Consider the following 25,797-nt stretch of genomic DNA (forward strand, 5'->3'; position numbering starts at 1 on the left):
TTGTTGCATAATATATTATTATTATTTCACATTGTGTTACAAATACATAGTAGATTATGCAACAAGTGCGGTGAACGGCATTTGACTCACGAGTTTATTTGACACGAGCGGAGTGAGTTTAAAATTTTAACGAACGTGTTGCATACTATATTTTTTCTACAGCAGTTAGTTTTTGGGGACATTTTCGCAAAACAACCCGAATACAGTGATACAAAAAACTCACGTTGAAAAGTGACGCTTCCTGCACGCTAGATCGGTGTATAATTAGGTATTTTACGGAACGGAGTAGAAAAAATCAATTTTCCACAAAAATTACGACAATGCCATTCCCAACTCTACGAAAATATCATAGTCGCCTGCAGCGTATCATTTTTACCGTAGTAGCTATAGAGTTGGAAACGATATACGACTTTTAAAAACTGTCAAATCTATATTTGGTTCAAGATTGGAACTAAAAATTGCAAATGTCACTCTCATGCGCAATTCATTTTCCAAAATGTAAACAATTAAACGTTATGCAAAGGATCTGACTGTCAAAGTATTCGCTTTTCTTCTCTCCGCGAAATATCTTCTTTTTTTATCAAACTACGGGATAGGTATCAGTTTTTTCTCCTCCAATTTTTTTTACAGAAATATTGCAATATGTAATAATTTGTGAAAGTAATAAAAATTTCCAAAATAATTTGATAATATTTTATTTCAACATAAATAACTTTTACAAATGAGGTTTTTTCAGAAAAAGCGAACATTTTCGACAAAAATATTCAACGAACACGTTCTTGTGTTTAATACTGCGGTCTAAATGTTCAATAATACTTTCTTTTAAAAAATAGCGTAATTTTAATATCTATCAATCATAGGTAGGAATTGCTTATAAGTACGTAATAAATTGGATAACGGCTCTACCGGCAAAACTAATTAAAACAATTAATTATTATTCTAACAATGGATTTTGCAATTAATTTACATTCTTAGGTACACTTAAAGGTTTTTATATGTTCATTTTTTACATTCGCTTAAAATACGTAATAATACTTTATTTCGGGATTGATTTTCAATTTAACATCCCTGAAATTTTCAACAGAAACAATTAATTTTGGCCATAAAGTTGGGTAATATATATATTTTTAAATTGTTTTACAATTGCGTTAAGTTACCTAGCTATACTAAATTTTGTTTTAATTTAACGTGAGAAACATACATCGTCTCACACCGGGCACAATTTTTTTTATTTTGAAATATAGGCACTCAAACAAAATTGTTATAAAATGGTTTTAACAGATACATAATTCCTGTTGAAAGTAAGAGGTGTCACTGGAAGGGATCGCCCACCCCCCTTTACTTTTGAAATGCCGTATGTAATTTTTAGGTAAAATTTTATAAATTTATATCGGCTATCGGATGTTTTTTATCAAGCTTTTTTAAATACTTTTTTTTTGCTTCTATTCCAACTAAAATTTATTAATTTAAATATGTCACAGCGATCTATAAACCAAAATATAAAAAAAAACAAGACTCTGTATCCGAATTATCATACAAAATATACAGAGTATTTGGCGCTGCAGATCGAAAGTCAATGTCAGGGGATGCTTCACATTCCAGAGACACCAAGTATCGCGCACGTAGAATATTTCAATAAGTTTCTAAGTTCTTATTTACATTTTTTTATATTCCGTGTAACAAGCTCATCACCAAACGGTATTTGTATCTGGGATTCCCTTAATCCCTTATATCCGTACCTTAACATAAAAAAATGTTATGTACAAAAACGTAAGGTATGCTTAAATTTAACACTAATTACATCAACAAATATTGCTAGCTAGCCATTTTTAGGAATGTTTCATTACGAAAAGCGCGTTTTAATTGCCTAGTTGTATATCTTAAAACAAAAAACAAGATAACCTTTTAACAATTGATTAATTAAATATTTTGATAATTTAAAATAAAGCTTCGTTCTAGTGGCCATCGTGGCAAAAATTACACTACCGTTGCGAACTTAACCAAATGTACAATAATTGAGGTTAGAAGGATTCAGCAAGGTTCAGTCTCACTTGCAAAGGATATCCCATTCCATCTTTTCATTTTTTCAGTGATTTACTTTATATCATTGGAATTATTGCAATTGTCCAGAAGGATATCCTTTGGACACAGTAGTTACAGGTAGCTTAAGGATGGTTCTTTAAGACCGCGATAACTTTCATTAGATTAGCAATACTTTGTGTTACGTTCAATAAATTAGAGACGATTAGTTTAATTTTTGAATACGCCACCCTTGAACGTATTAAACTCAGCGTAAATTTTCAACAGTAGAAAAACTGGCACTAATACTAGTATATTTAAAAAGAAAATAAATTCTACAATATCTACTTGGTGGTATTGCTAACAGTGCTCTTTATCATTTCGTGAAGATTTTTTTGTAGGAAATTCGTTAAACATAACCTATAATTTTCATTTTTCTAATGGACACTGTTCTGGGGCACAACCAGTTAAAAAAAACTTCACCGAAACAATCTTCAGTCCTCGGCACAACTTTGGCAACATTGCTGTTTATACCTGACAATTTTGCACATCTTTAACACTTTCACGTTTGAGCAGAACATCGAATGGTCTTCGCAAATTTCAACTAAAAAAAATTACAGTAAAATATTGGCCAAACTGTGTTCGCTTTCGTTCAACACTATTGTGGAAAGGGTGTAATCCACAAAAATTAACTGACAATTTTATTGTTAGTTTCGTTATTTATTTAATTTAATATGTTGTTAATCACATAAGAACCAATCATGTGCCACAGTGAAAATTAAAAAACTAACGAAATATTTTTTTATGAATAACAGTGGGCATAGTCCAACCACACTGTCATTGTCGCCGATAGCTTTCGGACTGCACTTATTCTTTGCGATAGATACCAGATTGGTTAGTTTTGACTGACGAATGGTAGTGTCAAATGAAAGCGAAGATAGGTCGACGTACGAGTTAAAACTTTTCGGTGGTAAATAACATTGTTACGCACCTGTCGAGTTGGAACATGGGGGACCCTTGCAGGACTTGCGTACCGAGGGTCTAGTGAGGTCAATGCACGCGGTACCTGCCGGTTTTTTCGTGCCGTACCACACACACTGGATTATCCGGAACTTCTCTCCTTTGCCGTCGCATGATGCAGAACACTAATCCGGAGAAAATATTAAAATAATGTGATGTATATTTAGGTACAATAAAATCTCATTAGTACTAATAGAAATTGCAATGGCACTAAATATTTATCAATAATTACCTAAATAAATACGATTTTATTCAAAATTTAATTCGGTTTCATTTTGAGAGTAGTCATTATGATTAATTAGATAGGTAAATAGATTAGATAGGTAGATAGACAGATAGATAGATAGATGGATGGATGGATGTAAGGATGTAACGGACAATTATACGTAAAAAAAACACACACTTAAGGTAAAAAGAAATATCATACAGAGCTTTTATAAAATCAAGTCTAACAATCCGGGAGATCTCCGATCGTTAAAAAATTGAAAAATTCGGCTAGTGTATATGATTTTTTAACAGGTAACTGGTTGAGTTAGGGTCGAGTGGATACAATTTGTTTAAACATTTAATACCAATGTAATCAGGGGTTTGTTGACGAATTGATAACCTATAAAAAGGTCGCTCAATTTAATTTTTTGTTCGGGTATTGTGTCTCTGTAACAATTCGGGTTCTTTTTTTAGTGTGTATAATAAGACAGTACACATAAAGAGACGTCAGCGTCAAAATTTATAGTGAGCGAAAAAGTTCTCTGGATGACTGTGAGCTTAGCTATAGCTCTTTTTTGTGCGATGTGTGTTTTGTGTGTGTGTGTGTGTGTGTCACAGGCTTGTCCATAGAACATTAAACCGTAAGACATTGCTGATTCAACAAGCCTGGTATACCAATTTTAACACTTCAACAGAAACACTATCTTTTATAATTTTTATTAAGTAACAATAAGCTCTAATTTTCGATGGAATATTATCAATGTGATCAACCCATTTAAGATTTTAATCAACACACAAATCTAAAAACTTTGTACTGTCGTTATTCTGTAACGACTTATCTGTTTTAATTAAGATACTGTAATCTATATTCCGGTCCCCTGCATTTATTCAGCTCTCAACAGGGGCACTATTAATTACAGTTTTAATTAAATTTATTACACTCGGAGTATCAGTAACATTTTCTGCTCGCACACTTGATTTTATTTGGTGCCACAAATCTTCTATGGGGGTGAATATGCAATGAAATGGAGGATGATGTAAAACAGTTTGCCCGATCTGTTCAGCTCAACTATCACATGCATATTGTTTTGTAACTGGATTCAAAAGAAATATCAAACAAATAATTCCTGAATTTCAGTTTTTGTACTAGATGAATGTGGAGCTTTATCTGACAGTTTAGCTCTGAAGAAGCTAACGTGACAATTGGCGAAAATAGGCTTATCAACTACTGAAGCAGGAGCAATCCAGGAGATTAGTGAATAGTATCATAGCAGTCTGTAGAAGTTTCCTTGAAAAAACAAACCACTTCTTTCAACTGACTAGTAATTTTATTTACATTTACATTTTTTTGCACAGTCGCCTCGTTTCTGGATTACGCAATAAAAAATGTTAAATAAATTATTTGTATTTGAACATTCCCTTTTACAATATTTCTTCATGCAAAAATCTGGAAAGGTGGTTTATGATGATTGTATAACGTGCTAACTCTATGCAATAATTTTATATTTTTTTGCAGGTAGTTGATTATTGGGATGTGGTGCAGGTTAGACAACTAATACCTCGATAGACTCGATTGACTAAGAAAGCCAAGTCTGGTGCAAAATGTTGCAAGTAGCGATCTCAGTTTGCTGCGATATACGCATACTTGTGTAAAGTGGTGGATTAATCGCAAGGTTTACCTTAGAAGAAAATAGGATTATTGTAGCCTGTAAAAGCTTCTAATACGGCTTAACTACTGATTTCAACCATCAAAATAATATGGTTACTAGCAAATAATAAATTCTACATTTTTTCTTGAGCTGTTTCGTTTTCGGATTACAGATTCAAAATTTTTATATAATTATTTTGAATTTGAACGTTTCTTCTTACAATATTTTGAAATGGGAAATCTGGAAAGTTGTCTTATGATTGTGTAATGTGATAACCAATAACATATTTTTAATAGGTAGTTGATTAAAGGAATTTTTAATGTTTTCATTTTAAAACGCGGACTTTTAGGAAAAATACCATTCCAAAATTGAGACCTTATAAACTCTCCAAAAATGCTGAAAAAAGTTAGCGTCACTATACCGTGCTGCAATTCAAAATAATTTTGATTTTTAGGTTACGATTTACGGTTAAGATTTGCTCTTTATAACCAGTGGTTCGCGTTAGACAAGTAGAAGTTTGATGTCATAAAATGTATGACTAGGGAAGCTGTTAGAAGAAGTCGTTGCATGTAGCGGATCCCAGTGTGTTGATCAATATACTTATAGTTATCGGTAAAAGTGTTTCATTCATCTCGTAGTCTACACTGGATGAACTAATTCAAATTCAAATTTCAATTTTTCACTTTAGAAACTTCATTATTTCTCATTTACTCCAAATAAACCAAAAAACACAAAGGAAAGAATTTGTACGCTAACGACGCAACCAAACCAAAAATAAGACATAAAACTGGCTTGACGTCTTCAACTTTGACGTTTACACTGAGAAAAGACGATTAACCAATTGAAGTTTAGAACCGGTCTAAAACTAATTCTGCGTACAAGCAAATTCTCAACTGTTGACTTTTAGGTTTACGTGTTTAAAGACGATTGGGATGTACGCGACAACAAAAATTATCATTAAAAGAATCAGGACTTACGTCGGACCAGGGCCCCACTTTCCATTTTCCGACGCACTTTTGATGGTAACACTCCTGCGTTTGGATCGGTTTCCTGCTGGCGTCACATCTGGTCATATCTACGGTCTGATTAAGGCTCGTTTGACAGCTTATCGTCCGCTTCTGTAAGGCTATAAGGATATTTTGTTTAGAGAGGTAAAACAGGATCACTTTTCTTGTTTTGCGTTTCTTTATAAGCGAAAACCTGTACTAAATTTGCATACTTTTGAATCTTTCAACGGCTATAATCTCAACAAATAACATTCAAATGTTGTAAGATAGAAATCTGAAGAAAAAAAAACAATTTTTTAAACATTTTTGGTCGCTAAAGTCGCTTTAAGAATTTCATTTCTTTTCATTTTTCAATACAGTAATGATATAAGAGACGGAAAACTCATGCTCCTGCTCCTTTTTTGTCCTCCGCAGGCTACGAACAGTTTTATTTATCCGCTATTACATGCCATCGCCATATTTTTTATTTATTTCCTTTTTATTTTGGGTCTTTATTGGAAACTTACTTATAACGGGAATTTTAACAAGCGAGGATAACGGTGTAAGGATGTACCTGCTTTCATATTTTTTGAAGAGGGTGGAGTTAAAGAGGGGCATATCTCGGATGACTGATATCTCAAACGGAACTTTAACATTGTATTTCTTAAGACCTTTTGATATGTGGTGAGTGATGTTTTGAATGTCGGGAAGGATAACAGTGGCAAGTGTGGGGCTGTTTTCGGACTCACTGTCATTGGACGGTTGTGGTGAAGTGTATTTAGCGATGGAACGCTTAATATCTCTAATCATAATTTGGAAATGGAAACAAGGTTTTTTGGTTGCACTAGCAACTAGTTTTCGAATTGGCAACGGTGAACAACTGACGTCATCACCTTAACCGATACAAGCAGATTGCTGGAAAGAAATGGGTAAAAGGTTTTTTGACAAGAAATCCGAGAATATCTTCAGGGATTCCTAAAAATACGTTATTTGCTCAAGCTCATGCATTTAATAAAAAAAAAACATCAGATCGTATTTTACATCATTAAAGACCCTTCGTGATTATAATTTCAAACTAGAAAACATATACAATGTTGATAAATCTGGACTTAACACTATAAAAAAAAGACCTCAAAAAGTGTTTGTTACTAAAGGCCGTAAGTAGTGATATGCGTTAGGGATGCAATGGGCATATTTGTGCCACCAGTTTTCATCTTTGCATTAGAAAAATTTAACAACGAACTTATGGACAACGCTCCAAAGCATTATGCCAAGAAAAAGGTTGGATGGCAGAAGAACTCTTCCTAAATAGGCTTCAATTCAAGTAGGGTGGTAATAGATTTTCAGATATCCGGTCTTTTTAAAAGTGTCTTTCTAAAATGTGCTACTCCAGCAGACGCAATACGTGCCTTTTCCAAAACTGAAATTTGTCCATTTAATTTTGACATTGTTGATTAATCACAGACAAGCCTCACAGAACTGTCACAAAATCCTGCAATACTGCTAATATGGAAGAATATGCTAGGGTGGATTGAAAGGAAAATCACTTTATTTGCGAATTTTATTCGTAAAATTATATCGTCTTAGTTGATACTGAGCGTGTGTTCAAATAAATAGAAATTCTAAAATAAATGTGCCAAACCGTGTAGAAGTATCAAAATTACAACTGCATAGCAGGTTGCGTACTATGTGCCATCATGAGAAATAGGAGAGCATATGATGGCACAACGCAAGAAAAAGATAAAGTATGAAGAATCCGTAAATTCAGGAAATCAATTCAAAAATTTATGTTTGTAATGAAGTATAATGTTGCTTCTATTTTAAAGATAAATTTGCCGTTTCATCTGTGTTTGAATAAGGTAAGTTATTTTGAATTAAATTCGACCAACTCATTGGCACTTGCCGAAGACAATCATGAAACCGGACATAAACTCTCATTCGATAAAAATAAAATTCTTGCATATAATCAATTGTTCTAACAACGAAAAATCCGACAATCCATAGAAATCTATAAGCAACCAAACAATCTTAACCGCGCCTCAATTTCAGCAATATGGGAATCAGTCATGCAAGACAATGTTTAGCTCTGCCCCCTCTCAAACAATGTGTAAGCAAGTACAGAGTAGTACATCAAGTTTGATTTATAAGAAACCGACGCAGGAGGAATCTAGAAGATTTGAATAATAGTATTTAGTAAGCGAGTTTGCTCTCTCTACGAAAGCCTTTAAGGGTTAGATAAAAAAGGGAAGGTAAATAAAGCTACGACAAAACAAGGCTAATCGATGACGAGGAATAGAAAAATAGAAATAGAAAAAGTTCCGTAACTCGCGGTGATTTCTATATCCTGGCATCGCCAATATGGAAGGGTAACGAAGTAAAGGAGTACTTTACTGACAAACTCCGCCAAATGATAAGATGCAGATGTACCACAACCATTCTGAACTTTTTGTAATTGATTCCTAGTATACACATCAAGGAAAGGGTAATATACTATATTGATATAAACTACAGGACTAAGGATTCATATAATAATTTTCGTGTGGCAAAATATGCCTTTTGCAATATCGATGTAACGTGGGCTTTGAAGCGTAAGTCATTATCAAGCCTTAAGTAGAGATTTTTTACTATTCTTACAATCGGGAGTTTTAGTCTATCTATAAATAGAGCAAGGTTATTATTTAGGAAAGTAATTTTTTGGCGAATCCCATTATTTGGATTTAATTAAAATATTTTGAGAGACATAGGTAGAAATTATTTGAATATTCTCACCCTTATGCCGGGCGAAGCACTTGGATCTGCCGCAAGGACCCCATTCTGACGCTATCCACCGTGGACACTCTTCGAAACCGCATTTCCTGCTCGTGTCCGGAATCTTCAGGCCCGCGTCTTCGCAAAGGCCGTTCTCAACGTGATGGGTGATGTTGCGGATCGTCATGGTGCAACGGATAGCGCGCACTTGGAACCCGTTCCCACCACAGGTTTCCGAACACCGTGACCATTCGTCGATGATCCAATCCAAACGGGCGTTGTCGCTACTGGTGTCTTCGACTAGCTTCGGTTCCCGTTCCGCGAGACTTCGGACGTCTTCGTCGACGCCTCGGTAGACTTCGTAATCGGGAGGGAACACCACCATCCTGTGTCCCCTGGAGGTGCCACCGCCGCTCTGAAACGGCCAATATTCCTGCCTCCCTCATTAATAATGTCGCCGATTAACTTGGCACAATAAGCATCAAAATGGAAGTCTAAATATAAAGAACAAAAGAATAGCGTAGCAACTTTTTTAGACTCCAATTGCAAATGTTCCCGCCATATCAAAATCGGCTACACCATTTGAAGATGAAAAAGGAGAATATGGATAATTCGTAAAAAAATATGGAATGTTTTTGTAGCTGATGGTTTAATGTGATATTTCTACGTTTATACTTTGTTCTGTTTTCCAAGCGTGACTCATGCGCGAAAATGTAAAAGAAAGAATAATAAACATAATTATTGCTTTTGGATTACTAAAATGATATTCTAATGCGGATTCCGTTAATTAAAATGTCTTTTTTTTTGTTATCAACAAAACCCCTTGTGGGTGTCGCTTATTTCTCATTTAATAAAGGAATCGATGCAATCCCTGTCCTCTCATTACATTTAGGATAAAAACAAAAACCTAAAAAAATCTGCGTGCATTTTTCAATCAACTAATTAAAGCACTCGCTCCGGACCACGGTACAAAACGGGGGTCGCGGAAACAAAACCAAACCAAAAATGCAACACTCGATTCCACGAGCTATAGGACGACATTAAACATTCTAACCTGCAATTTCGAGATTAACGGCAGGAAGTTGGGCGTCGGACGAGTTGCCGAACTTCGGGTGCTCTCGTAGTCCGTCGTGCTCAAAAATTCCGAAGTGCTCGACGGCAAGTTTAGAGCTTTATCCTTATTGCAGCATGACGGGAGACGGAAAGTTAAGTTTTCGGTGCGGCGACAAGTTTCTAATCGCGAGATATACGAAAATTTGGCACTTGCGCCGGTAAAGCGCCAGTTTTATTAAGTACAGAGTGGCCCGACTTATATATACGTCTAATTTTGCTTCGGAATTGCTTCGTTAAGCACAAATAACAATTTAAGAACAGATTTTACATTTAAAAATATGAAAAATGGTTTATAAGGACATGGGTCTGGGTGTATTTTATTTAGACTATATCAAAAACGTGTTGAGATATAGAGATGAATTTTGGTACAGGTCAACGCTTCTCTAAATGTCAAGTTCACGTACACACTAACACACACGCCCATCAAAGACGTTCGTTGATATGTAAGCCAGTAGTTTTGGCAAAAATTAGTGCCTCTTTCTCAAAGTCAGATGTTTAATTTTATTACCTGTTAATTTCATAAATAATATAGAGAGTGAAAATAATAAAGGAATTTTATTTCGATATTCGCCGATTTCTAAAAATATATCGAAAAGGATCCCAGGCATCAAACAAACCCAAAAGCCTGAGATATCAGTTAATTATTGGTGTGAACGATAAATATTGGATCAGACTGGCAACAGATACAGAAATCTTTATTAAGCTATTTTTCATTTTTGCGTGTAGTATCTATGATAAAGTCTGTTCATAGATGTAAGAAAGTGACTAACTGATACGAATTAAGGAAAGACGCGGGCAAGTTGTAAGAATGAAATATGGCCGAACAGGTCCGTACTTTGCTTAGAATTTAACTATTTGGGGTTTTGTTAGGAAAGATACTAAACAATATTTATTTATTTATGTATGTATTTATGTTTAAATCTAAAATAAAATTATAAATTATTTTTATTACCTACTTAAATTACTTTTACGCCTGTTCTTATTATTATTATTATTATTTATTGTTCTGCTTTTTCTATATGTTCAAGAAAATTTTCCCAACTTTGTGGAGGGATATTAAAAACTTCGGTTTCTATAAGTTTGAGGACATTGGAGTTAACACGGGGAAAAACATTGCTACGACGAATGGCAGATTTCAGTTGGTGCCAAACATGTTCAGTGGGATTAAATATACAGTGGTAAGGAGGACGCCTTAAAACTGTATGTCCTAGAATTTCAAGATTAATTAATTTCAATTAATTTTTGATATAATTTTCGTGAAATTAAATGTCGTTATTATACAGTAGTTTTGGATTGTTGTTTTTGTGTCACATGAAGCTATTAGGAGGAATGTTTGGAACTAGTTTGCTTTTAAACCAACTTTCAAATAAATCAGCGGTGGTATCTTCATGGTAATCCAGAGAAGAATCTTTAATATTTCTCGCAGACAGAGAAAGTCCATTTGGAATCCAACCATCTTTAGAGCCAGCATGCAAAATAGTTATTCTTTTACCTCTTTTTGATAGCGCGTTTGTTTTACACTTATCAGTTGAGTCAGTTTTCCGGGGTATCATAAGTGTCGAACCAGGTTTCATCCAAGTAAATAATTGGCCTTTGTTGTTCTCTGTAAATCCTAATTTTGTCTAGATATTCCAGTCGCCATTTCCGAATTCTAAAAGATTCCACTAAAACTTGCCTTTTATCAATTTTTTTAAATCTAAAACCCATGTGTTGAACACACTTCCATAAGGTAGCTCTGCCCATTTAACACCGGTTTCATCTTTTTCAAGCCTCCTAATTAAGATATCTAATGTAGGCACGCTTCGTTCCTCGTCTAACTGGTAAATTTTACGCCGTATTATATCTTGATCACTTTCATCTACACTCGAGAAAATGTCAGCATCGCTTCTTTTTTTTGTCGCTGAGATGGGATTATTCACAATTTTCTATACAGTGGCCGTTTCTTCTAAAGATGCTTCCTTGACGACGTTCAATGAGAGTCAAATAAATATTGTTTATAACTCCTTTAGTCTCAATAGAATAGTGTTTTCTACATTTGGGCGGCTTGAGATACACTTGACTCGCACATATTTTGCATAATTCGCACACACTGTATTACATACGAAATAAGAATGGTTACTAATGAACTTAAACTAAGTAGTATACCAAACCAAAGAATATTACACACAGGTAGGTATAATCCCATCCAAAAGCAATTGATCACTTGCTTATATCTATCAACAGCTCTTACACAAATATATTACGTAATAGTATATTATGCAACAGGTGTGGTGGAGTGGTAGAGTCACAAGTTTATTTGGCATATGCGGAGTGATTTTAAATTTTCACGACCGTTAGTTTTTGGGTATATTTGTGCAAAACAACACGAATACATTGATGACAAACGTAAAAATCCTGAAAATGTAATATAAACATAATTTTTCTACGCTCTTCTGTAAAATTCCTAATCAGACACCGATCTAGCTTGCGGAAAGTGTCATTTTACAATGTCTGTTTCGTGTCCCACAGATCCGAGCCACTTCGGATATTTCCGGGATATTGCCCCACGCGTTTGGGAGCAATCAGATGTTTTCAGAGATATAACCGCATGGCTTGAATTTTGAGGGTTGTTAATTTTAATAGTCATGTCACACGTCATATAATTAATGTATTGTTGTTTTGCAAAAATGGACCCAAACACTGACGGTCGTTCATCACATTTCTTGCATGACCAACTAATATAATATAATAATATAAATTACATACGACAAGTTTTAAAAAATAAAATGTTATTTATTAAAATAAGTTAATCTTTATTATAGAAACCGGACCCGGAAATAAAAAATGGTATATAACAAATTTTAATATTTTTGAGAGTCATTTACGGATTGACTCGTCTTTTCGTCTTACCCTGTATAACTAGGTATCGTGTACTAAAATGATATTGCAATTATTACCAATAATAATAGTATAAAATAAAGCACTAGCAAAATTGATGGTTCAACAGAGGAATTTTTGTGGTGGCCTATGATAGCGACATTGCTAAGGTTCCACATGAATTCAATTTGTATTGGCTTCATTTTAGAGACCTGTGAAGTAATCACTTTAAGGCCAGCGAACGAATATAATAAGTAAATTTTTGTAATAAACTATACTTTATGATTACAGGGTGTTTTCCAATTGAAGATGGAAGTTTAAGTTGGTGATTTTTGGGTGTATTATCAAGAGAAAACCAAAATTAAAATATCGGCTATGTGTGTGGTATTACAAATAAGATTTCTTGATATACGATTACAAAAGACCCTGTATAATGTAAGATAATAATATAAATATTGTATGACATCATGACCCTGGGTCTCTCAACTCCACCACTGGATAAACCATAGAGTTACTAGAGAATAAATGCTTATGAAGCAACCAGGAGAACATTTTTGCCAAGGTCCAATCATGAATTTTTAACTAATGACCTTGCCATATTGACTTGAATATAGTTTGAGAAAATACTGCCGTAAAACGCCGCATCTAAACTTATTGACGACATGTCAATGACATATCCAGATCCCAGTTAATATTCAGGCAAAAGGGAGTCAAGTTAACAAACTCGATAAAAGAATTAATAAATAAGTAAATTTTATTTTAACGCTTAATTAAAGAATAATATTTTTAATGAAATTTGACTCCTTCTATAATGATTCAGCGATGTAGTCAAATTTAAACCCAGAACCAAATATACCGTTGCATTTTTAACATGGCAAAATCATAAGGTGTCTTCAAAATGAAAATTATATTATGGAATTGTATTCGAAAATAGTTTCTTTACTTAAAAATGATTTACCTGATGTCGTTCAACATCCGAAGGCGTGCTTGCTTCAGGATTGGGGTGGTTCATATTTTCGAGTCTTAGACTCGGAACGGTGGTAGGCGTGAACAACTTGGTGAACTTCTTTTTTGTGCCGTCTGGACGCTGCTCGTGGGAATAGTCGTCGGCGAACACAGGAGTGCCTTTGGTTTTGGACATGTCGACATCTGATACGATTTCCGTCTTGTAGAGCCTCTGTATCTCTTCCGAGGAGTGGAATTCGCCCGGTTTGGGCGTGACGGAGATTTTTATGCTGGCTGCAGATTTGCCTGTTGAAGCAGAAACTTGTGAAAATCGAGTAGAAGTGATGAATGATACTAAAATATTGCTCAAAAAGTTTGAAAGGCCTCAAAATTTGAGGTTTTAACACGTTATAACTTCTACAATATTTGGTCCCCGAAATTAGGTAACCAACACTTCTTGGAACAAAAACATTGCACCGGATATAATGTAACCAGTATTCCCACATCACTTACCAGCAACACAAGTGTACACCCCGCTATCGGAGTAACTCAAACTCTGGACCCGCAGGGCTCCCTTCTTCGAGCTCTTGAACTTCTTGTTCTGCGGAAGGAGCGCGTTGTCTTTCTTCCACAAGATCTTCGCCCGGTCGTACTTCTTCACCGGGCATTTGATCTTGACGGTGGTACCGTAGAACAAGGTGGCCGATCCTCCAACCTTTATCGATATTTTTTTCTTTTTGGGGTCTTTTTGAACGTAACTGTTGTCCATGACGTCGATGTCCGGTTTGTCGGTTTCGACGACGCAGCCTTTGGTGTTGCAAGGTTTCTTCTCCAGCGGTTTCGGCGAGGGGCACATGTTTGGCGGACGGTCGACCGTGTGGTTCTGAGCCATGATCTGTTTGCACTCGACTTTACGCGTCTTTTCGCCACCGCCGCAAGGTTCCGTGCACCTGGACCATTCCGACACTTTCCATCTAAAAGACGGTGTAAAAAAATAACTCAAACTAGGTAAATGCACTTTAAATTTTTTGACACCCGTCACAACCCTAACTGGGACTTCCTTCCAGGCAAAGTATGCAACCTACAACCTAAATAGGTGACCCTCGACAGGCCGCAGGCTTGTATCAAGAAACGTATAGCATTTTGGAGCTGATATCAGGCATAACTCCCAATGAACTTGCCCTACCAAATAAACCAGCTTAGCAAGGAAGAGAAGAAGTAGGAAGAAGGTTTGGGGTCATCATCTAGGGCGAATATTCAAAGACGGAAATAACCATCTACCTTGATACCTATCTAAGCATATTGGAGGCGGAAGCGCATCCCATTGTGATCTGTGCAAGAATGCTTGCAGAAAGGTAACAGAAAAACATCAATACCCTCGTTGCTCTTCCAAAACCGAAAGAAGTTGCCTAGAAGCTTTATACAAGTTAGGGAATAAAAACTGGGCAGATGTGTTTAGAGGGAAATAGCGAAGAAAGGCAATCGACGCCTCGAGAACAGAGGAAGTTCGCCTACATTGGCTACGATTCTCAGTCATTAATAGCATGCAGAAACGCATAACCTACACCTTGTTAGGCATGAGGTGGGCAAACCTGAAAACTGGACAATTTCAAGCACCACACGGCCTGTTCGAACGACGAATTGTATAAGATGAGGAGAACGAGCAAGCGGCAAGGATTATATACTTAAAATTAGGAGCTGACATCCTGGAGCTTGACATCATACTACAGCTAAACTTGATGAGAGAACACAACAGTCACGTACAGACAACAACCTAAATCTTCAACGCTTTAGATACCCTGTATATGCTTCGATAATATATAAATGCTTTACAGTCTACACTGCTCATAACGTAACCACTTACCTTACAGGACAATCGAGCACGTTACAGAACTGTCTGTCGAGCGGTGGCGGTTGGGGACATCTATTATTGGGCACTACGATAGTATTACTCCCGCCTTGAGTCAGTTCGTGAATACATGTGACGTCCCTGGTCTGGATTCCCATACCGCAACTTTGCGAACATGGTGAGAATTCGGTATACGTCCATCTTGGTGGACAGGAGTGCTCGTTGCAAGACCTGACGATCGCTTCCGGTTTGAGCTCGATCGGGCACATGAACGGAGATGTGACTTTTTGGTTATCGTCTCTGACACAGTTGACGATCAGTTCCTGCACTCCTCCAAGGCAAGACGCGCTGCAGTGCGTAAATCCCTGCTCTTTCCACGAATAGGACTTGGCTGGACTACCAGAACCGACCTGCAATTTTTCGATGTCTGATACAATAGCAAATTTTTCATTTTCTGATTTTTATTACTAAATGAAGATCAGTTTTTTCAATCATATATGCTTGAAAAGTGTACGAAGAAATTGTGTCAATTCCTTTCTTTGACTTTTTCTGCATTTCTTCTAATCTGATTTTTCTAAAAAATCTATTTTCTCACATGGAAAATATCAATTTATTTTTCCGTACCGAATGTTACTAAATTTTATAGTAAATAACTAAATTCCTAAGGCGAATTTAAAAAAAAAATTTTAGTTGCTTGCAAGAGGTTATCAATACTTAAAAAAAGTAAGTAATGAGATCAAGATCAGAGCTTGCAATAACTCCATTTATCATGTTAATTTCTTCTGGTCTCGTTTTCTATTTATTGTTAGCGATCATTCTGGCTATCCGTATTTTGGAGACCGCTGCGTGAAATAAGGATCGTTCGTGTACTTTTTATTATTAGTTGAAGGTTCTCGCCGCTCATAACATGTGCGTTTAAGATTTCGGTCTTTGTACTTAGAGGCAAAAAGATATCAGCATTGTGTACTCTATCAGTCTAGAAATTCCTAAGAATGCGACAATAAACTCACTTTTTTAACAATGTCCATCCCTTTAATCCGTAAAGCAAAATGGGAAATATGTAGCCTATAGCCAGGCGTAGTCTTAAACTTATATTCAATTGCCTACACGTTCCATTTTGATAAATGCACGGGCTTTTTCAATGCGAATCCGTAATTTCTGGCAATTATCCCATTCACTGTTCACTGTTCAGGCGAGGTATTCATGGTGATCCATTCTTTCTATTATTTCTTCGCCCATTAACAATTTCCAATATTTTGCTTGCCGTCAATCATAAATTTGCTCTTTTTTGGAGTTAGTGTTAGACCATTGGTATTAGTAGTCTTGTTAACTTTTGATAACAACCATTACAGATTTTCAGAGGAACTGCTCAATGATACTGTATGTATTTACATAAATTTCTTTTTCGTTTTCAGATAGGGCCTCAGTCAAAATAGCCTCAGAGTAGATATTAAATTGAATTTCCATATTATCCGATATACGTTTCTCCACCTGAACCGAAGCCCCGAAGTATAAATTAGCTATAATTCTTATATCACGCTGATCCAGCCCGATGTTTTGAAGGTTTTGTAGGATTTTAGAACGTTGTTCCTTTTCAAAAGCATTCTCATAGTCTATAAAATACATGTATACTGGTCTATTCATATCTAAGCATCTTTCAACTAGTACTTGCATGATAAAGAGAGCTTCTCTTGTTCCAAGACTGAGCAGCGTTTGGCATTAGATTTTTTTGTTAACGTTACAAAAGTGGATTCAACACTCCTGTGGTATTCTCCTTGACGCGTGTATGGTGTTGAATAAACCACTTCGGTCTTATTCTCTGCTAGTTTGAAAATACCAACATAGCGCTGCAGCATTCGTTTCGTTCGTTTCCTGGTAAGACATTTGGACCAGTACTCACCCATTCAAACTAAGAATCCCGCTTCGTTTGTAATTCATTCATCTCTTGACCATTTTTGATTTACGATTCTGCGCTTATTTTGAATTTCATTGTGGATGGTTTTGTATCAGTCACGATTATGAATTTTATATTCTCGGCGTTTATCGATTAGGTTCAGAACATCGTTCGTCATCCATTGCTGTTTCTTTTGTCTGTGTTGTGCATTGTAAAGGTGTTAGTTTCTTTTAGCTTTTGTTTAAGTTGTTCTGAAACCGTTGTTTTTGTAACTGGGTCTTTAGGTCTTGTTAGGTCATATCTGGACCGATTCTTCTCTTGAACGTTTCTTATTTATATTTAACCTTTATCTGAGCAACCAACAGATTGGATATGTTTTTTCTGACCTAAAACTATTTTTGAATCTGTGATTCATTAAGATCAAATCAGTGTGGTTTCTAACAATGTTCTCCGGTGAGTCCTGGTTAATTGCTAGTTATAAAGTCGTCTGTGTGGTGGTTTCACTACTAATTCATTATCTTGAAGGAATTCAACAAGAAGATCAGCTCTCTCATTATGTACTCCCAGCTCGAAATCTCCGGTTTCTGTTCTTCTCTGACCGATCTTGGCACGACAATATTTACTTCATGTTTTTTCTTCAGGATTTTAACCCGTTCTGTCACTCATGGTAAAATTCTTCGGTCTCATCCTCATATTTATCAGGTGTTGGAGCTGTAGTCCACAATTTGAATCAATTCAGGGGTGTGGGCGTTTTGCTGGTTAAAAGGTTGCATTGTTCGTCCTATGTTGATTCTGCGATTAGCAAAGCACGCCGGATAATTGGATTAGTGATAAGGAACACAAGAGAATGAACTAGCATCAACGTTAGCAAGTTCGATGGGTATGCCGCATCAACATGTTTCCATGAGTGTTGATTCAAAGCATTAAACTTGTCAACCCGTTCCTATAGAAGGAAGCAGAGGGACCTTGAACGAATATACGAAATCATCAACTCAAACTCATTCATTTCACGCATTCTTGGGCTGTATAATAGCTGGTTCCTATAATAATTATAGTTTTTAGCATCGTTTGAATTAACATTTTTTTGTTTTCTTGGTGTTATGATATTGCAACTAAATGGATTTTGAAGGTTTTTTCCTCTCCAAAGCTGGAGATCTTAATCGCCTAATTGTAATTTCTAAATTTTCTTGGACCATTGAATAAATAAACAAAAAAATTAAGGAGTTAAGAATTCCTGTGTAGAAATGCATTTGCCATTATTTTACCTTTGTATAAGTTTATTTTAACATAAATATACCATGAGACTAACCAAGAGCAGTGTTATGTGGGGACTTGGTTTAAAACTTTTTTAGAATGGATATAGTTCCTGGTATACTCGTGGTCGCCATATAGTCACCAACCTTGATATTGTCCGACCTCGGATCGTCCTTTATATCCATGGCATGCTTCTCGTTCATGCACGGTTCCCGATAACACTTTTCGATTTCGATCGGCTTGATCCCCGAACATTGCTTGTCGGGCAGTTTCGCAATCGTTCGCGAAAATTCGAGAAATATTTTGCAGTGCACCTCGCGCTTGCGCACTCCTTCCCCGCAAGTGGCGCTACAAGGCCCCCACTCGTCTGGAATAAATCTGAAACGAACGAATATGTCAGACGGTTTCGGTACGGTTCGGCAAAATCGGTAGAAAAAAGGGTGCAGCGATTTGGGGGGTGAGCTAGTGTGTTTTTTTTTTACGTGTGGTGGTTCATTTTTATCGTCGCCTTCGATGAATTCTTTCAAATTTAAGATTATCACGAAAAAAAAAATTGAACCATCATCCGGGAAAATATGGCAGCAACACAAACTCTGTCGGCAATTCAGTGTCATATACATATTTGAACTTACGACATGAAGCAGGGTTTGAACGCCGGATAGAGGCAAAAAAGGACAGTACGCAGCTGGAACGAAAGCGATAGTGAAAAACGCAACACGTGATACACATTTACAGACAAAGCGGTGGAAAAAAGTTTGAAAAATGTGAGAGTGTGCTTAAAATTGCTAGTGCGTTAAGGTAGCCAGCAATTACTTCTAAAACCTAATGCTAACGAATTGCGGTAGTCGCTTTTTACGACATTAATTTGTAGCACATTAGCTGTTAGAAGTCGAGCAGGAAAAAAGTACAACATTTTCCCTTATATTGCTTAGTAAAATTTAATAGATTAAGTGATTAACAGCCGTTTCAACCAACCTCTTCAAAGGTCACCTGATGTTAGGTAATATTGCAATTAAGGGAGGGGGACTTTAGTTGTCAAGCAAACTTTCGTTTGCTAACTAAAGTGGTCCCCTGTAGTTTAACGAAATTTCACCTAAAAGGGTTTAAAAAATATGCGATAAAATTGTCTTCCACATGTCAGTATCCTGAAATGAACACAGAGCTAAACGCTGGCAAAGATTTGAACTGTTAGATAATTATTTTTTGTCAAAATTGGGAATTATTTTTAGAAACACAGGAAAAGTTTACCACTATTGGTTCGCGATTATTCGACACGATCTCGAAGGCAAAACTGCGAGTAACAAGAAGAGAAAAGTTTATAGGTCAGGTATGTAACAAAACTTACTGCCGTGGTATCTGAAGTGATTCACAATTGTACATCGTACAACAAATATACAACGAAAATAAAAGTATGGGTTATTCAGCAGCCGAGATTTTATAATAATACTAAGAGATTGTGGAACTTCCATTGTCTTTATTTATTGTTTACATAACGTTTAATTCTAAGGCTAAGGCTAGGATGCCATTATAGGTGCGTCCTATTAAGAGTTGTCAGATTGTAGACATTTCAACGATTGGATTGCTAAAGATGTTTTCATTGTTTTTAATTAATACAGCTTCCTTAAAATTGCCCTTGTTCCAATTCGGTTCCTTGTGGACAAACCAAGTTTCGGGCCATTTTATTGTTGTATTTCCTATGTTTTCCAACACCAAAGTATTTGATAGATAAGCTCTTTGTCTTTCTCTTGAGTCGATGTTTCTGGTTTTGTTCTTGAATGTATGCTCCTTAATGTCGTCCCGAACTTGAATACAGTCTTAACTTTTTATTGTTTTGCTATTCGACTGATCATTTCCGAGATTTCCTTCATATATGGAATCGTCGATAGAGAGAGTATCTACCTCACATCGTTCTGCTGTGGCTTTCCATTTGCAATTTGATAATGTTTTGTCAATACATTTTTGAGCGTAGCCATTATGAAGCACATCCTTTTTAATACTGCTTAATTCTACAACGTGCGATGCTTCGTCGCTGCATATTGTGATTGCTTTTTTGCAGAGTGTTTGGATGATTCCTAGTTAGTTTGCTTCAGAATCGTTAGAATCGAAATTTGAATACTGGCCGGTATGTGTAGCTTTCCTATATACTAGGATGTCTAGAAACGATAGGCAGCCGTTCTTCTCTTTCTCAACGGTAAATTTAATGGACGGTCGCAAAGAATTAAGATGACTGAGAAAGGAATCTAACTGTCTATTGGTTCCATTTCAGATAATGAAAGTATCGTTAATATATCGAAACCACGCCCTAAGTTTAACGATTGCCGCATCTATAGCATGAGTTTTAAACCATTCCATGTATATTCGCTACCAACGGAGAGAGATGGGATCCCATTAATTGGCGTAAAGCTTATCTTTGACTTGAAAGACAGCACCTAGAGCACAGCACTTTCTCGAGCGGAAGCGAAGTTCTATCTGGAAGTGTTGTATCATTCCTAAATCTGGCCTCGACAATATCTAATGGTTCCTCCAAGGGCACGTTGGTGTATTAAGTGTATGAGAATTTAAGAATTAACATTAGTCTGCATTTAATAACGGGTAGCGACAGATTTGTCCGAAACGTGTCGTAAACAAGACATAGAGACAATGGAAGTTCATCAGTCTCTAAATATTTCTTCTGATTCATCTTCGAGCAAAAGTTTGAGATTTTATATCCACCAATAAGTAGACTGAATAAATAGTCAATCTATTGTTATATTGTTATAACTCACTAAGTTTTTAGTTATGATCCATATGATTTGTTCTGATTTTATCAAGTCTTTGCGGTAAAAATTATTAAGAAATGTGTATATAATATTTGATTAATGTATGTTGGTGAGCTTTTTTCTTGTTTACTATTTATGTATCTCTACTTATTTAAAGTTCTTTTGTAAATAATTATTCTTCTTTCTTTCTTTTCTTTTATTAAAAAAATGAACCAAAATAACATAAGCTTTATAAATTTATGCTTTATTATGGCCCCTAATAGGTACAAAGGGTTTGAGGATAATAACATATTGCAAATATTTTTAGCTTTTTTGCATGCTTCTTTCAATGTCAAAGTGTCTCTTGGTATTAACATCCATATGTAATATATTCCTTTGGAGTTATTAAGTGCCCCATAGCCCATGCTAAATTTCCTTTGACGTTTCACTGTCTTATGATTTCCCGACTTCCACTCTTCTGTAATTGTTTATCTTTTAGGATAAATTGGAAGTATAATGAATAAAACAGCATTACAACTGTAATCGTCTTCGTTAATTTTGTGGTTGATACTACTTAATAATGAAACGAACAAAATAAAGATACACACAAAATGCAATTTTGTTCTAAATTTTCTTAATTTAAAAAAGGAATAGCAACAAACTGAAGTATAGATGTGCCCTGACCAGTGCTTAAAATTTAGTTGTTCCTTAGTTATTCCAAGCTAAAGAGCAGGTCGTTGGGACGGCCGTTAAACTGCTGTTATGGTCTGTTCATAAATATAAGAAAGTGACCAATTGCTTTTCAATGGGATTATCCAAGAGTGATCATCATTAACATACATTGCAACAAGATTAATACCTAAAGTTTCGGAATTTAAATTCAGCTAAAATTGTGGTCCGTAATAGAAAATAATTTTATACCTACCTGGGTTTAATATTCTTTGGTTTGGTATACTGCATAGTTTAAGTTTATGAGTAATCATTCTTATTTCGTGTGTAATACAGCGTGTTTTGAATCGTGTGCGAATATGCGAAATATGTGCGAGTCTAGTGCATCTCAGGAGATGCTCCCGCCCAAATGTAGAAAACACTATTCGATTGAGACTAAGGAAGTTATAAACAATGTTTATTTGACTCTCATTGAACGTGGTGCCAGCAAGCAAACATCTTTAAAAGAAACGACCACATTGACGAAAACTCCAACATCAACTGTATGGAAAATTGTGAATAATCCCATTTCAGCGAGGAAAAAAAGAAGCGATGCTGACATTTTCTCGAGTGTAGATGAAAGTGATCAAGATATAATACGGCGTAAAATTTAGCAGTTATACGAGGAACAAAGCGTGCCTACATTAGATATCTTAATTAGGAGGCTTGAAAAAGATGAAACCGGTGTTAAATGTGGCGGAACTACCTCATGGAAGTGTATTCAACACATGGGTTTTAGATTTTAAAAAATTGACAAAAGGCAAGTCTTAATGGAATCTTTTAGAATTCGGAAATGGCGACTGGAATATCTACAAAAAATTAGGATTTACAGGGAACAACAAAGGCCAATTATTTACTTGGATGAAACCTGCTTCGAGACTTATGATACCCCGGAAAAGGGTTGGGTTGACTCACCTGATAAGTGTAAAACAAACGCGTCATGAAAAAGAGGTAAAAGAATAACTATTTTGCATACTGGCTCGAAAGATGGTTGGATTTCAAATGGACTTTTTCTATCTGCAAAAATATTTAAGATTCTTTTCTGGATTACCATGAAGACAAGACCGCTGATTTATTTGAAAGTTGGTTTAAAATCAAACTAGTTCCAAAAATTCCTCCTAATAGCGGAATTGTAATCGACATTGCAAGTTGTCACAGTAGACAGTTGACACCTTCCTCATGGGACACAAAAGCAACACACAAATAATTTGTAATTTTATTTTAGATTTAAACATAAATACATACATAAATAAATAAAAATTGTTTAGTATCCTTCCTAACAAAACCCCAAGCAAAGTACGGACCTGTTCGGCCATATTTCATTCTAATAGCTTGCCTGGGTCTTTCCTTAATTCATATCAGTTAGTCACTTTATTATGTCTATGAACAGACTTTACCTCTAGCTTTCTGAAATATTTGGGACGAATCTTGTACTACAATATATTTTCGTGTCTAATAACGTGCGGAAAGGCGGTGATGTAAAAAAAGTGGTCTCGTGTAAAATTGACTATGTACCTCACGTACACCCAACCGCAGGCAAAGTACACTTTGTAATCGCTGAAAATAGACAACGAAGACACATGGAGGGAAAACGACAAAATACTCAACAACAAAATTAAGCGGTATAATGAGAAATGTGGCGCCGCCGTCGGCATGATAGCGTATAAATCACGTCGATAAATCTTGAAGAATTCGTTTCAGGGAGTTTGTTTGCGATACTAAACGAACGAATCCTAACGATAAGAAGTTTAATTAATTAGCTGATAATAGAGGAAATTTAACTACGAGTGTACTCGCAAATGCGATTCGAAAAGTTTTCTGCAAATTAAGTTTCAAAGCAAGTACACACACTAAAACTGCAGATTCCTTGGGCACAAATGCGCAACCGAAAAATGAATTGAACAGCAATGAAAATAATTTATTTTTTCTGCTCCCGTCTGTAAAATGCCTAATTATACACGGATCTAGCGTGCGGGAAGCGTCACTCTACCACGTCAGTTTTCTTTCCCACGGATCCGAGCCACTTCGGACATTTCCGGGATTTTACCGCACGGGTTTGGGAGCAATCGGATGTTTTCGGAGATTTTACCGCGCGCACACAGGCGAATTTTCCTCAAAAGCTGGCCAAAAGCCAGAAACTCCAACTTAAAAATCTTGAGTTAAACCATCACATTTCAGTAATCTAGTTACCTGACAATTATAAATAAACAAACTTTTGTTTTGATTAGCGTTGCTACGCGCCATATTGTTATTGAAACTTGAAAGTTTATTAATTTGTATTCATTTAATCAGAGAAAGTTGGTGAACAATAATAAAATTATAGTATGGAGCCTATTGCTAGTGGTAAGTACAAGCATATAATTATTATTACCTATGCAATTATTATCATCTATGAATTGTTTTAATGTCACAATGGCGTTACTTCTTAAAATACATAAATGTTTCGTTTTCTTTGGACAAAAAGTACATTTCTTCCCATTATTTATTTTATATTTATTTCATATGTCCTTAAAAAGAGATATTTTCTTATTTATGCGATAATTTGCGATTTTAATGGGTATCTATTTTTTAAGAAGTGCTGTCAGTGCTGGTATATATTTTTAATTTTGGTAAAATTTACTATTGTAGGGTTTTTGAACATGCAAAATTCAAAAATGCTAATGTCAATGTTGCCAGATTTACAGCTTTTACGTGACACGTCATCATTTTGTTATTTTAATGCCATTATTGTTGCATGAATTGCGCATGTCCAATTTAGTAAGGTGTCGTAATTTTAAAATTTTCTTTTTATTATTAAGCTTCGCAACATCGCTTTTGACGCGTAAAACTCCCGAAGCATATTGGCAGTTTTCGAGATAATTAAGGGTTTCTGTACTTGAGCGTACCTGTTTCGGTTTCCTTTTTTTCAATAAATAATTATTGACCTTATCTTTTTTTTGTTGTTGTTACTGGGATTAATTAAGTTCTTAAAGAAGAAACTTCTAGACAAGGAGCTCTAATTCCCATACTTATAGTCGCATCTAAAACTTAAGTCGAACTTGGCCAAGTTTATACCTACTTAAAATTTAAGATTCCGACTATACTATAGTCGAATGTGTTATATATTGTCAGCTAAGAAAAGCTTGAGCAAAAGCTTTTTACGTTACATTTGCTTTTTTGGTGGAAATTTTACATTTTAAGTCGTGCTCAAGCACGAGTGTGATATAACTCACGACTATAAGTAAGGGCATAAGACAGTTTGGAGTAGTTACAATAAATCTAGCTAGGTTTCAGTGACAAAGTCAGAAATTGCCAACTCCGACCACCCAATCTAATCTAAATCTTTATTTTTATTGCAATTAATTTTTAGATACTCCTTCCCTAGTTTCGTGTTTAAACTTGCATACCAATATCTTCACAAATGAAATGCTATGAAATACTGGGACAAAAAAGAAATATTTATATCCTAGACTATTAAGTATTTTTTGACTAATGGATGACATATAGAATACATGACAGTCTAAAACCTGTGTTTGCGCTGTGTCATTTTAAAAATTTGTGACACAGAAAGTTATCAGATTTTTTTATAATAGACCAGGAATTATGAGATATGTTTTTGTACTAGATTTTCATAGACGCAACTGTACAAATTTCAATAGTCCATAAAAAGACTTGTCATAAAAAGTTCTCCTTGTTTATTGCCATAAATAATAAGATTATACTTGCGAAATTCTTAATACTCAAAGTACTCAAATATCAATATCTCATCTTCGTTTTTACCCCTTTTCCCTAAAATATTTGTGATTATCTTTTTGTAATATTGTTTTTGTAA

At 35.5% G+C, this 25,797-nt stretch overlaps 1 protein-coding gene across 4 annotated transcripts in view; it reads right to left on the minus strand.

Annotated features, from left to right (window-relative positions):
• Nucleotides 1-243: 243 nt before the first annotated feature.
• Nucleotides 244-25,797, minus strand: part of LOC132708277 (protein madd-4) — a 535,295-nt gene continuing 509,741 nt past the window's right edge. Inside the window, exons 13-22 of one of the 4 annotated variants that reach the window (XM_060680499.1) lie at nucleotides 23,502-23,543; nucleotides 18,687-18,918; nucleotides 15,408-15,802; nucleotides 14,057-14,517; nucleotides 13,557-13,849; nucleotides 9,684-9,806; nucleotides 8,651-9,044; nucleotides 5,873-6,021; nucleotides 3,011-3,164; nucleotides 244-2,623 (exon numbers count right to left, since the gene is read on the minus strand). In XM_060680499.1, the coding sequence (XP_060536482.1) occupies nucleotides 2,514-2,623; nucleotides 3,011-3,164; nucleotides 5,873-6,021; nucleotides 8,651-9,044; nucleotides 9,684-9,806; nucleotides 13,557-13,849; nucleotides 14,057-14,517; nucleotides 15,408-15,802; nucleotides 18,687-18,918; nucleotides 23,502-23,543 (2,353 nt within the window). In that variant the 3' untranslated portion in view covers nucleotides 244-2,513. Of the gene's footprint in view, nucleotides 2,624-3,010; nucleotides 3,165-5,872; nucleotides 6,022-8,650; nucleotides 9,063-9,683; nucleotides 9,807-13,556; nucleotides 13,850-14,056; nucleotides 14,518-15,407; nucleotides 15,803-18,686; nucleotides 18,919-23,501; nucleotides 23,544-25,797 lie in introns of all 4 variants that reach the window. The other 3 variants (XM_060680498.1, XM_060680501.1, XM_060680500.1) reach the window with 3 other exon arrangements.

This window comes from Cylas formicarius, unplaced genomic scaffold, assembly GCF_029955315.1.
Source record: "Cylas formicarius isolate icCylForm1 unplaced genomic scaffold, icCylForm1.1 PGA_scaffold_10__41_contigs__length_53128322, whole genome shotgun sequence".
Lineage (NCBI taxonomy): Eukaryota > Metazoa > Arthropoda > Insecta > Coleoptera > Brentidae > Cylas > Cylas formicarius.